This window comes from Pithys albifrons, chromosome 3 (genome assembly GCF_047495875.1).
Source record: "Pithys albifrons albifrons isolate INPA30051 chromosome 3, PitAlb_v1, whole genome shotgun sequence".
Lineage (NCBI taxonomy): Eukaryota > Metazoa > Chordata > Aves > Passeriformes > Thamnophilidae > Pithys > Pithys albifrons.
Window position 1 is genome coordinate 89,213,388 of NC_092460.1, and position 14,323 is coordinate 89,227,710.

The following is a 14,323-nucleotide window of genomic DNA, read 5'->3' on the forward strand; positions in this document are numbered from 1 at the left end:
GAAGGTAGGTGTTTTATCTGGAATGAACGTCCATTACACCATTTCTGAAGGGTGAAGGAAATTGAGTTTAAGGTCCCAAAGGGTCTGTTTGAATCCTGTGTCCTTGAATATCAGCAGTCTGGGATCTCTGCAGGATTTCCCACCAACAGAGCCTAGATGAGATGGCAGGGCATGACTGTGGGACTTCCCCATCTTACCCTATGAAGAAGAGGTTAGAAGATTTGTGAAAGTGTAAGAAGCAAAGGATAAAGAAGAGAGAGAGGCATAACAAAGAAATGGAGGATGGAGATGGCTCAGGAGAGGCACAAGGGTTCCAAGTGGAGTCATTATTTTTTCACCTTCTGTTACTGACACTGCCTTAGTTGGTAAGTAACAAACATGTCTCCTAGAAGAAAGAGGTGGGCTGGCTGCATTAGCAATCCTAGATAGTCTGGATACTAAGCAGCTGGAAACAAAGAAAATTGTGTAAAATTTGTCAGCATAGGCCCTATCCAAATCCCAGTGAATACAGGGAGCACTAGTTTGGAATCTGCTTGTAGATTAGCTAACCTCAAGGTCCCAAGATTATTTAAGGAATTTTCTCTTATGGGAAAAAATATAGAAAAAGCATTGCTGGCAACTGGTAGAGCAGCATCACAGCAAAGGCACACAGCATCCCCTCCTCCCACAGCACTGGGACCCCCATCAACCCCTTTCCCTGCCACTTTCTTTTCTGTAAGAGAGTTGGCTATGCCTATAAGCCTCCTCCACCCCGTAAAATGACTGGCCAACTTTCCATGACTGCTGGGCAGAGCAGGCACAAGCCAGGGTGTACTTGCCCAGACAAAGCCCCTTTGGCATGTCCTGGCCCCACTGGCAAGCTCTTGGTGGAGGGAAGCCGGAGTGCACAAGGGACAATATATCCCGTTGGCAGTGGTTTCACCAGTGAGCCTGCACAGCTTTTACCTACATGATATTTTGGCATAAGGAAATTATATTATTAGTCTGTCACTTACAAGCATTGAAATATATGGAGGAGGCACAGATGTTAAAAAAACATCACCAAACCAAACAAATACTCAAAGTTGAAAAACAAATAATCCACATAAAAAGGAAGTCTTGGAGCCAGACCAACCCTTCACAAGCTGCTGCAAAGCCCAGTTTCCACAGCAGCGACCAGGGACACCCACCAGTCAGTGGTGGGAGGTATCCTGTCCCATACACAGTGCACTACCAAGTCTCTCTGGTCTTCATAGCCAATGTAATGCATTTCTCCATCCAAGCTTAGGGGGGACATTGCCTCACTCCATCCCTAGTGAGGTGCAACCCAGTAAGACAGGAAACCACAACAAGTTTTTCTGGGGGCAGTGAACTCAGACTCAATGCAGAGCCAGCAGGAAAGGCAGGTTGGGCAGATGGTGAGGATGTCCCCTGGGCCACTGCACATGGGATCTCCATCAGCTGGGTGGGAGCTGGGCCAGAGAAGCAGCCTGCATGGACATAGGGCAGCTGCATGGTGCCATCCATGTGGCTTGCACCTCCATGGAGGGAGCCTTTCCCTCTGGCACTGAAACCAATCCAGGAGGGAGCCCTTGAACTGTGCTAGTTTTGCACTTCAAAAATGCTGGCAGGTAGGCTTTCCTTTCCAATTGCATCATGTCACTAATGTTCACCCTGGCTGTCTCTGGGCATTGGGCAGGGTCCAGTAGCAGCATGGTGGTTGCGTTAAACCATGGTAGATTTGCTCCCATCTCCATCCCTCTGTCAGCCTTGCTTTGTTAAAAATGTATGTTTTTATGAATTGTTCGACTTGCCAGTGTTTTGTGTTCAGCTGCTCATTCCCCTTGTGGTCCCCCCCGGTTTGTCCCTCTTCCTGGGATGAAGGGCCTGGGCACACATTCTCAGGGCACTGAAGCCCTCTCCCAGGGACCTGCACTCTCCAGGGACTCACACACTAGCCCCTCAGAGCTGTCAGACCTACCTCTGGGGATGTGAGTGCATGTGTATCATGTTGAAAAGGGCAGTGGAGGTTTAAGTAAAGATCTCACTTTTCCCCAGCAGTGGCTACAGCAGAGGCAGGGCTGTGGCTGGGACAGGGACAGTAGGTGCAGCAGCAGGGGCAGAGGGCAGGAGCTGGGGCTGAGGCAAAGGCATAGGGACCAGGGCAGAGGACTAGGGGTGAAAGGACAGAGGATGAGGCAGGTGCACAGGGGCTGGGACAGAGGGAGAAGCACATGGACAGGGAAAAGGACAGGGGATGGAACAGAGACAGAAATATTGGACAAAAGGATGGACAGAGGGATAGAAGCTGAGGGACAAGGACATGGGCAGGGCAAAAGGATTAGGGATGGACCAGAGGGGCAGAAGCATGGGACAAAAGGATAGAAGCAGAGATACATAGGTTGGGACCAAGAGACAGGGATATGGGAACAAGGAGAGAGAAGGGGCAGGGACTTAGGTGTCAGGGTGTGGAGTGGGGACAGCGACAAGAGGAGGGGCAAAGGGCAGGTAGAGGGACGGAGGCAAGGGCAGTGGCAGATGCTGGGACCCAGGAGCAGAAACGGGAGCAGAAGCTGAGGATTGGACGCAGAAGTAGGGACAGGGACAGGGCAGGGTAGGGCAGGGCAGGGGCAGAGACCTGGCGGCAGACAAAGGGCAGGCAGCAGAGCCCAGCTCGCAGCCCGCGTACCCGCAGCGGCAGCACCGCACACCGGCGCGCAGAGCGAGGAGCAGGAGGAACGGGCGGCGGCAGAGGAGGAGGCGGAGGAGAAGGAGGGGAGGGACCTTCCCCTCCCTCCCACCTCGACACCGGGGGAAATAAATTATTCCCAGCCCTCGCACTCCCAGCTCCGTGCCCCTCACCCCGGCAGCGGCAGGCGGGGACGGCGTAGCTTTCGTCGGGCGCGGAGGGGCCGCCCCTGCCGGCTCCGCGCTACGCTCCGCGCCCCGCGCCCGCCTTCCCACGAACTCCCGCGGGCCGTGGCAGGGGGCAGCGCCCGCCCCGTCCCGTCCCGTCCCGCCCCGTCCCGTCCCGCGCGGCGCGGAGCGGAGCGGAGAGGAGCGCAGACCCCGCCGTGCCCTGGATGCCCCAGCGGCGCCGGCGACAGCAGCATGGAGCGGCGGCGGGGCGTCCCCGGGGGCTGGCCCTGCCTGCTGGCCGCCCTGGGTGCCCTGCTGGCGGCGGGCCGGACGGCTGCTCCCCGTGCCCGCTTCTCGCCCTTCTTCTTCCTCTGCACCCACCACGGCGAGTTGGAGGGCGACGGCGAGCAGGGCGAGGTGCTCATCGCCCTCCACATCGCGGGCAACCCCTCCGCCTACGTGCCCGGCCAGGAGTACCACGGTAGGTGGTGGCGCCCGCCGTGCTTGTCCCCCGGGCGGCTCTGGGGTGTCCCGCGGGAAGGAGAGTGGTGGTGGGAAAGCGGGCGCGCCGGACGGTCGTGTGCCGTGCCCCAGGTCAGCCTCGGTGACAGGCTCGGCGGGGCACCCCGACCGTGCCGGGACCGTCTTCACCAATGCTGGGCGCAGGGACCTCCGCCCGCGCCTCCGTCCCAGCGCCGCCTCGCCCCAGCTCGGCTCCAGCTAGGCGCAACCCAGAGCCAGAGGAAATTGCGAGTCCCCTCTCCTCAAACCGCTCCGGGCGCGATCCAGAGCCTCCCAAGTTGCCGGCAGTCTGTGCCTTTCGCACTTCAGCTGCTTTCGGAGCCGGCTTGCACTGAGCGCATCACCCTCTCCTCGGGGCTGCGCGGGGCCGCAGCTGGCAGTGCCATCGGGGCACCAAGATGTATCGCTTAGGGGACCGGCCCGGCGCGGCCGGGGCAGCCAACCAGCCTGTTGCTCCCCTTCAAGGTTCTGGGGACGCAGGTGGCTTTGGAAGGTCGTGCCCAGAATTAACAAATAAACCTGCTTTTTCTGTGTGCCCAGGCGGAGGAGAATGAACAAAAGTAGGCAAAGTTGTTCACAAAGTAGGGTGTCTGGGACTGTACTGGGTGAGTGGCACAGCCCAGGGTTGAGTACAGCCTCGCAGGCAGGTCCACTGCTGTGGGAACCTGCTGTCGGCTGCAGAGTACCCCTGGAAACCGTCAATAGTGCTGTTCAACAGCCTCATCACCATTGGTCTGTATAGAAAACTTCCACGTATAAAACATTTTAAAATTCATAACGGTGAGAGACCGTTTAAAGGTCTAATCCTTCTTCTCTCATTGTGTCTGCTTGAGGTTTGCAATACTACAGAATAATAACAGCTAATTCTGCAATAAGCAATTGAAAGTCAGAGAAAATGTCAATAAATGTTTATGTAAAGCACTTTGTTCAGAAACAGATACTGTGTGTGGGTCCTTGGTTAAAGATGGAGTTAAACTTTTCACTTTGATATATACCAGCTCAGAATTTAAGTTTCAGGTAAATCATTGAATAATTGAGTTATGTGAAGATTCTGATCGAAATATTTACTGTAAAGACATAAAACCCAAACACATCAAATATTCATTTTCCCACAATCTCAGAGGTCCTGAAGTTTTTGCCTATGTATAAGCTTTAACAATACAGTTTTATCAAATCCATAGGAAACGTTGGATTTAAAATATTACCCTTGTTAACAACCTGCATATGTAAATTATATGACTTCACCGGGCAATTTTTTTCCTTAGAGCCCCAGGTCTTCCAGCCCATAGTACACAGTCAAATCAGGTAAATTGCAGTCAACCTGCTGAACCATAAATATGCAGAGGGGAAAAAAAAAGCTGGGATTTCCATCTTGCACTATTTTAAATACTGGATTTTTGAAATTATGGTTTAGCCACGTAAATAACCGCATCACCCCCTGTCCTCGCCGCTGCCGTGGTTTCCAGCTTGCAGCCGGTGTTTAAGCCCCGTTGCTGATCTAGGGAAAGGGGTTTGTGGCGGGGGCGCTGCGGGCAGGACGGCGGGCAGGGCTGTCCAGCTGTCCTCCAGGGTGAGGAACAGGGACACAGGTTGTTTCACCGGGGATGCTCTTCTGCCTCTCGCCCCTTTTAAAAGGGTTTTTGAATCTTGAAGTACCAGCTTGCGGAGCAGCGCCTCAGCTGCGCGCCAGACCTTTCAGGTGGCCGGGGGGAGGGGGTGTTTTCCTTCTCTGTCTTTGCATCTGACAGAGCAACACGCGGCGTCTTTGAATCTACCTGTGTGCCTCGCGGTATTTCTCCCCTCCGCTCTCAGATTTTGCGGAGCCGCTGCCCGGCCCTGCGCGCCTCGCCCAGCGGGCTCCGTGCGCTGCTGCTGCGGCATCTCCCCGGGGACTCCCTTAACCCCGCTGCCCCTCCGAAACTGGCACCGGCGATTGCGCCTTTCCGTCTGAAGCAGGCACTGCTGCCCCCGGCACCATCGCTGCCAGAGGCCAACATCTGCGCGTGGGGGGGCAACTCAAGCCTTTCAGGTATCTTTTAAAGTCGCAGTGTTGAGAAAGTGTAAAGAAAGTGCGCGCGTTCAGAGCATGCAAACAGAAGACCACAAGATGAACTTGGAAACTAATTTGTTTACACAGTGGAAGGTGTAGGTACACCTCGGTGTGAGCCAGCCTCCTAACTGATACCAAACAAATTTCCTTTCAAATTTCTGCATTGATTAAACATCTACCCTTGCCAAAGCAAGGCAAGAAGCGCTGCCTATTTGCTATGCACAGTGCAACAGACATATCCTTGAGCTAAGCACACTTAATCAGTTAGATATTTTGAAATATCTCATTTGAATATTTTAAATATAACAATTATCAATGTTAAATATAGCACAAGGAAAAAACCTCAGAGTATACAATCTGAAGAAATAATTTGAAGCAACATGGAATTTTATATAGTGCAGTTTAATGCTGCTGAAAAATGCCAGTCTGCATTGGTTGACTATTTTCCATTTAAAAATCAAACTTTAAAGGTGGGGACAAAGAGCAGGATTTTTGAGATGCTACGTGGAAGCACAGGACAAAGAGAGATTTACATTTGTGCAATGCAAATTCACATGCTCAGAGAGCATATTAAATTACCCTGGTCCAAATCTTTGCAAGTTCCAGCGAGGCCCACTTTTACACTTATTGCCCTTTTATTCAACAGGGACAGGTGACAGCAGCATGCAAGAGCATCAGGTTCAAAGAGGAGTGAATTGGATGAAACCATATGCCAAGGGCTGAAAAAGAAAAAATTCTGATTAAAAAAAATCTTCCAATGACTTTCTGCTAATTTGTTTAGACATTTCCTTGGGCTCTCAGGGGGGTGTCAAACCACTGTGCAGCCAGTGGAGCTGTGACAGGGCCTCTCGGACCTTTGCCCAACTGTCCCTTGTGCTGCCCAGCATGATGCGATGGCAGAGGAATGGCATGTGTTGCAGAAGACACTTGCCTGGGAACCAGACAAGCATAGGAGCTTCTGCAAGTGGCTTCTCCGACACTCTGAGTCTGGCACTTTATTTCCCTGTGCCTTTGAATTTCATAAGTAAAACAAAGGCAATAATATTTTCTACTTTGCATAGTTAAATTAGATACTTTGGGATTTCGCACTTCTCCCCTAATCCTTAAAAATACTCCACATTTGGCCCTATGCCTGCAATCAGTAAATATTTAATCACTGATTGAACAGGAGCAGACCTATGCTGCAGATAAATATGCTCTTTTATATAGAGGACTGACTTGATAAATCAGTAAACAATTTTATTACCTTTGGCAAATTTTTATTCCTTCAGTTAGCTTATTTCAAATGGAACAAAGTCTTAGAGTTGGCAAAGAACTTATGCGCCTGCTCAAATGCAAACTGACAAAGTGAGCACTGGTTTAATGTTGGCACCTGCTCAGTTTTTTTCCTCCCAAGGGGTGGTTGCGTGTTCAGAGGGTTGTATCAGGACTCACTTGGCTTGCTCATAGCCTTGCTGGTAGACAACAGCAGTGATCCTGTTTTGGTTTTCTCCTGGGCTTTCCTTGTGGTATACAGAGCAAAATATAATTTCTTGAAAAAAACCCCAACAACACTATAAATTGAAAATTTTTATACAACCTCATTTTTGTTTTTTTTTTTCAATTTTGATTATCCATGTCAATGTGCTGAAAGCACATACCATAATTTCCAGGCAAATAAGTACATAAGAACTGCATAAAGAAATAAGGATAAACTTGACTGAACATTGAGTCTCTGACCTTAATCACAGAAAACTCAAAATGAACATTCCAATTTGTAGTGTTTAAAAAATACAAACGGATTATCTTTACACTGTATTTTGTCTTATCCCTTAAGATTTTTTTGCTGTCACTACAAACAGTTCCTTTTTCCCAAGGTTTCAAATTTAGATCTTTTAGGAACACCTTTGAACTGTTTTCCCATGATTGATGCTAAAACTCATCATTCTACCCTTAAAATAGTTTTATTTAATGAGACTTGAGTTTCTATTTGACTCTCTATTGTTCCTTCTTTTTTTCCCAGAATGGATTAACCTTCAGTTCCCAAATGTTATCAGCTTCCATCAATGACTGCTACTATTCTTAGATATACTGTATATTGTCTGGAACCATTGCTGTCATAGGTTGTAAAAAAACAGTTTTCAACTATTTTAAGTGGTAGTTGTGCACTCTTTCAGCACTGATAAAAAGTTGTTTAAAGTCTGTCCAATTCCACCTTTGTTACCAACTTCAGTATTTAATATATACAGATTGTGTTTTAGTATCTGTTTTCATTAGGGTAGCTTATCTTTCTGGTGGGTATTTTTGTTGTAAATTCTTATTCTTTGATTATTAGAAAATAAATATATGTTTGAGTTTGAAGTGAAGGAAGAGAAGAAGGAAAATAACTGGAATATAAGTAGTGATGTTGCTTGAGGTATAAATGGGATTATTACTGAATGGGAGAAACTCAGTTATGGATACTTTCCCTACCAGTTCTGCTGAAGTGTGGGGAGCTTTTAGTGAGTCAGTGGAAGTAAATAATTCACAGGAGGTGATGTTAGCAACATTGTAGTGTTAGTAGAAGTGCAATTTTGGTCCATGTTTTCCAGCCTCAGCCCAAGAACCAGGTCAGCTTCCTCAGTCTTTGGCAGGGTATTCCCTCAAAACCTTTAATCTCATCCACTTACACCCTCCTCTGGTTTTTGGGAGAATGGAGACTTCCTTCTTTTTTTTTTTTTTTAATTAAGAAGTGTGGAAAAAATTTTGCTCATGGGACTCCAGTTAGCTCCAGGGATTATTTTAGAACTCTTCAGGGACACATATTAAAAATGCGAGGCTGACGATAGGTAGCAATGGTGAGGGAGTTATTAAGAATGGCGAGGACTCCTGATCTTCAAATCTTTCCTTTCTTCTGAGATCCTGAGCAATATCTTGCAGCTGCATAAGGGTTTCATAGCTCATAAAAATTTCATCTTGGGTCAGCATTTACTAAAAATGCCCTCGTCCACCGAAGCCCCCAGAGTGCACCCTGACTCTGCTGTGCTGTATTTAGGATTTTCTTGCATAAAGAGAGCTTTGCAAAAGAAAGACTGATTTATGAGTACTGCAGCCTGTTTGAATTTCTCAGATCTGAGTCTTACTTAGTATGTTATTGAGTGAGTGTGGGTTTCTAGATCCTGAAGTCAACCAATGCATTGTTTGTAATTCTGAAGCTCTTGCCTGGCCTCGGAGTTCATGTGGTATGTCTTTGCAAATTTTAAAAAATTTTGGTTTTAAGATCCCTTGACCAGAAACTGATGAAGCGTACCAACCTTAAACCAAAAAGGTAGGGAAAGGACAGCCTCTTACAAACAGTTTCATCGGGGAAGATGTAAAATTTCAGTGGTTTCATCTGTCACCACTCTAAATCGTGGGTCACATAAGTGGTCAGCAGATGGCCCAGCCAGAGATGTCATCAGACAAGGGATTGATGAAAGGAGGTAGAAGGTCCACAAAGGCCTAAATGAGCCTTTCTTGCAAATTTGCAGAAGAGATGTAATCTACAGTTAAATCCTTTCTCCCCTCATCAGGGGGCTGCTCCCCCCTGCAAAGGAGACTTGATTGCCCCAAATAACAGAAATCCAAGCCAGCATGGCGTGCTAGCGTGACCCACATTTGTCAGGTGACATCTGACTGTGGGACAGACATGGTATTGTTGATCTGCATAGGGCAGACTGTGCTGTGCTGGGCTGTGTCCATGAAAAAATGATCTCTGCCTCAATGAATTCATCATCCCAGGCCCGAAGCTTGCTGTGGGAGCTGGAATATGTGCACGGATCTTCTTATAGCATGTCACCCAGCACTGAAGTCAAGGATGAAAAGAAACCTATAAAAAGTTAAAGGGTGCAAAATTACTGTTTCAGTGGAAATATTGCACATATTTTCTGATTTCTGAGTTTAAAGATATTTTCTAATATGGATAATTTATCTGTGGAATTCATTGCTAAAATCTGTTTGCAGAAGTTGCTTTTAGGGAGATATTTTTAACAAGTATATTTTTCTTATAATTAACCAGTAGTTGTAATTATATAAAAATAGATTGATGTATAAAACTAGAGATAAACCTTTTACATCTAGACCTAAGGCAACTAGTAAGTGATTTGTGTGTTACTGTTACATAGTGCTGTGTAGGATGTTTCTCCATTGTTTCCTGTATTGATTATTCCACCAAACCCCCCATGTTGGTTCATTAAGTAGAACAGGGTAAGACTGTCAGACTGGTGGCATTACTAATTTTCCTTATTGTAGCTTTGATCTGGATATTTGGATGCCACTGCTTTTGAAATATGTAGCATTTGATGATGGTACAATACTACAGCATTTGCACATTGACTGGTTGAAGTATGATTTTCAATCCTATAATAGCTGTGGTGATGCAGCTGGGATGGATTCAGATGCAACCATTATTTGCTTTGTGTGTCTCATGCCCTACAGCTGTGGTTTGGATTTGTCATGAGTGTTTGCTGCATGGAGAGGGAAGGAAATGGCACTGTCTTACCTCTGAGAATAAGCAACCTTTCATACTGGCCCTTGTTATGAGAATTTCAATGGCCTCTGATGAAAGGTTCAGTCTTTTAACATGCTTCCTCTCTTTGTATTAACATTTCCTGCCTTTTCATCGGGCATGAAAGGTGGACAGAGTGCAAATGTGTGTCTGGAATATTTGTGTAATTCCCACCTTTTTTTGCCCCCAAGTTGGGACTTACCTACGGGATAAACATAGGACAAACTCTGATAGTGCAACTTTTAACATCTGTCAAGGCCCACTAGCAGATTGCTCAGGGAAAGACCTTCCCAGTTTGTCAGACAATGCCTTCATGTTAGGCAGAGGGCCTTCATCCATCCCTCCTTCCCTCAGGTCAGTCCTGGAAAACGAAACCCATAGTGTGTGTCACACAGTACACTCAGCTCAGGTGGAGTATGACAATGGGCAGTGGCATCATGGAGACAGAAATCTGCCTGATCCATGCCCATGGAACCTTCTCCAGGTTCCCTCAGTGCTCAGATGCCTCCCACAGGCAACACATTTTTGACTCTTTCTAAAGAGAAGAGCAGGGTCATGGAAGTGGGTTTTTTTAAAGACTTTGTTTTGTTTAAATTTATTTCTCACTAAGCATTTGCCTTTAAATAGGGCCATTTCCAAGAGGTGTACCTCCTACTTGTACAAACTGGGGTTAATGTGGGGGACATTAGGGTTTGTGCCTGTTTATTCCATAGTCCAGGATCAGGTATTACTCTGTCCTTCTGCAGCTGGAGAGGTCCTGGCTGGGGCTGGAGATTGCACCCAGTGGACAGGCACAAATCCACAGGCTCCTTGCCATTGTTTCCTGCAACCATCAGGTGTAGCTGATGCCTCAGCGGCATCACGGTGTTTCCGGGCAGCTGGTTCAGCTTAGCTTCAGGCAGAGGCACCTGTGGGCTTGTTCTTCGTCTTACCAACCTCAGCATCACCTGCGTCACTCCAGACTCCCTGTGGTGTAACTGTTGGCTGTTCTCCCTTGTCCTGCTGCCGTCAGCATGGCTTTGTGTTTGTGGGTGCTATTTGGTGGATGTGGTTTTTGTATGCCTATTGGGATCTCCAGCCACAAGGCTCCTCTCCATTGCTCCCAGTGGGGTCTTGGTCTTCCCAGGGAATCAGGACATCCCTTACAGTGTTTCCTCATGACCTGTTGTAGGCAATGCCTTTTATGTGAATATTTCAATCTAGAAAGCAGGAGATGTCCTGGGGGACTGGACATGAGTGGCCTGTGAAAGTTGCTGGGAGCAAGGAGTTCAGGCACTCTCCCAAAGGCTTTTAGCACAGAGTGAAGGCTGTTTGTCACAGCCTTTGTAAGGTGCCTCTTGCCATATTTTTTCATCCTGGGAACAAAACAGAAGTGGCTGTTCCCTGCTGCTGACTAGTGCTTTGATATTAATATTGGTTGTGAGAGTTTCACAAGCATATCCTTGGGGGCTGAAATCAATGGCACTTTTCCAGACTATGTCTGTTGAAGTTCAACCTGCAAGAGCCCTGAGTGACAGCAGGCAACAAATCCATCTCCCTTATTCAAGGTCTTCTTTCAGGTTTCTACATTGACCTTCCAAAATTTTTTTGTGCTGCAAGTTTCTTTCTGAACTGTGCATGTGCTTCAGTGCATTCCCAAGTTCTGCTCCAGTTTCCCATGTCCCAGGGTCACAAACACCACAAAACGTATCCAGCCCTGCAATGGGACCAGTGCTCCCCACAGGAGGAAGGTGGTGTGCTGGGGGGCAGCCTGTCCCCACCTCCTTCCTGAGGGGCTGGGTGCCAGCAGGAGAGCACATCCGACGGATGGTGGCCCCTCATGCCTTCACCCCCATGCCCTGCTCCCCTCCATCTCTCTACCTGTTCAGAGGAGGGCCAGTGCAGAGTATTTGACTGAGATACCTGGAGTAAAATTTGATTCAGATTTGCCAGATTATGGGTGTAAGGGCTCACTGGGCATCGAAAATACTTGTGAAGCCTTGTGTAAACTATTGCTGTGTCTCTCCTGCAACAGAAGCCTTGGGGCATGCAGCCATGCAAGGTGGTCACTGGTTTCTCTCTTTGGTTTTGCAAGATACAAGAGAGGGGGAACTGGCAGTGCCCTTGGTTTTCTTCAGCAGGGTGAGCAGATTAATCATCAGAGGTCAGGCTGAAGGTCTGTGTGTATTTCCTGAATGGCTTCTACTCACACATATGCATGTTTGTGACTGCCTGTTTCCTGCAAGAGACAGAGCCATACTAAGGGAACTGAGTTACAAACCAGACTGATATGAAATGTCAAGACCTCTTGCACCATGCTTAGCAATATTTTGGTTGTCTCACATCAGACAGAGTAATTTATTCCTCCCCATGGCTGCTTGAAGGATAGTTTTGTAAATAAACAGGTATGACCTGACAGATTTGAGATAAGAAAAGGGTCTGCCTGCCAGTCGCAGCTTCAGCTGTTGTCTGTGTCTCCTACTGTCCTCCTCATCATTCCTTGCTGCCATGGATGGCTGGATGCTGGCACCCAATCCTGTGTCCCCTTCCAGAGCCTGACTGCAATGTGGCTTGTACACTGAGCCGTCCAGCTGGTGAAAAGCACACAGAATAAGGGACCTCACCATTTTCCTCTTTCCATCTTTCCAGTGTAATTTTCAGGAGTGCAGTTAGATGATCAGAAGTTGGCAAAGAAAAAACCCTCAGTTTGTAGAGTGAAATCCATCAAGCAAGCTCCCTTTCATACACAGGCATGCATCCAAGAGCAAAGGCTGTTTTCTGCTCTTCATCCCACTGCATCACATCCGCAGGCAGTTCCTGCCCCAGCCTGGTTTGAAGAGTTTTGCATATTGGTTGTCCACAAGTAGTATGTGTAGGATGCTCCTAGGGAATGTATGGGGAGACAGTGAAAATTGATTGACTGTTCATGTGTGTGTCATAGTGGAGAGGAGGGAAGGAAAGGGAAAAAGAGAGAGCACACAACATTCACTGCCCAGAAGACTTGAAGAAATCTGGGAATATTCTTGTCTCTATAGCTGAGAGGTACTTTGTGATTATAACATTCAACATGTCTGGTAGAATATTCATAAATGATTTATCAAGGATGCAGAAAATCAGCTTTCCTGGGTAGGTGGCCAGTGCTCTTGCAGAGGAGTATTTTGTGGAAGAGCTGGGTGGGTCCTACATAGCTCATCCTGCACTAGAAATGAAAGCAGTTGGTAGGTGACCAACCTTTTTAACATCTGAAAACAGCAGCGTGACCCTCTGTGGCCTCTCCATGTCAGGCCCAGGGATGTGAGAAGTCATTCATCATGTCATGAAGCTTGGCAAGGTCTCTGCCATTTGCTTTCCACGTTTCCCACTACTCTCCAGGACAATACAATAGATAGGAAAGAACAAGAAATACAGATAATATTTATCTTTCTGGATAAACAAGCTGTGGTTTCCAACCCACAATAACCTTCCAGTGTTCCTATCTCATAGGGGAAATGCATTGCTAGAAAAAAACAACCCTCCTTCTAGAATTAGACTCATTTATCTGGACATGGGATGAAAATATTACTGATACCAAGAACTGCAGAGAGAAACAAAACAGCACAACTGACTATGGCAAAGGACCTGGTTTAACAAAGTGTTGCCCAGTCTTTCAGTGCAGCAGTTTGAGGAGATGCCAGGTGTCAAAATTAAGGAATCAGTATTATGAAGTGCTATGTATGTTTGAAAAAAAGGATCTCTGACTAAAGTCCAGCGTTCAACATTTTTGTACAGTGATTCTTCTGACTCTGGCCCAAAATGACTGTAGCCTTCAGAACCTCATTCTGGTTAGTACAAAGATCCAAAACCTCTGGCAAATACTTTTATGCTTTCTGATTATTATACTTGATTTGCTGATGCCTGATATCCTGTCAAATATTTTTAAAGTTGATGGTGTTGTATAGGCAAACCCAATCACAAATACAGGCTGGATGTAGAATACATTGAGAGCAGCCCTGAGGAGAAGGACTTGGGGGTGCTGGTAGATGAGAGGCTGGACATGACCTGGCAATGTGCACTCTCAACCCAGAGAGCCAAATGTGTTCTGTGCTGCATCTGAAGCAGCATAGGCAGCAAGTCAAGGGAGGAGATTCTGCCCATCTGCTCCACTCTGGTGAGACCCCAAGTGGAGTAGTGTGTTGAGCTCTGGAGTCCCCAGTATGAGAAGGACATCAACCTGTTGGAGCAAGTCCAAAGGGCCATGAAGATGATCAAGGTCTGAGCATCTCCCCTATGAAGACAAGCTGAGGGAATTGGGATTGTTCCACCTGGAGAAGAGAAGTCTGGGAAGACCTCACAGCAACTTTCTGATACCTGAAGGGGCGTGACGAAAGAGCTGGAGACGGACTTTTTACAAGGGCATGTAGTGATAGGACAAGGGAGAATGGCTTTAAACT

General features: G+C 47.3%; 1 protein-coding gene across 2 annotated transcripts in view; it reads left to right on the top strand.

Moving 5' to 3' along the window:
- Positions 1 to 2,840: 2,840 nt before the first annotated feature.
- RELN (reelin) overlaps positions 2,841 to 14,323 on the top strand; it is a 281,484-nt gene continuing 270,001 nt past the window's right edge. For both annotated transcript variants that reach the window (XM_071552669.1, XM_071552670.1), the window contains exon 1: positions 2,841 to 3,319. In XM_071552669.1, the coding sequence (XP_071408770.1) occupies positions 3,091 to 3,319 (229 nt within the window). In that variant the 5' untranslated portion in view covers positions 2,841 to 3,090. The remainder of the gene's footprint in view (positions 3,320 to 14,323) is intronic.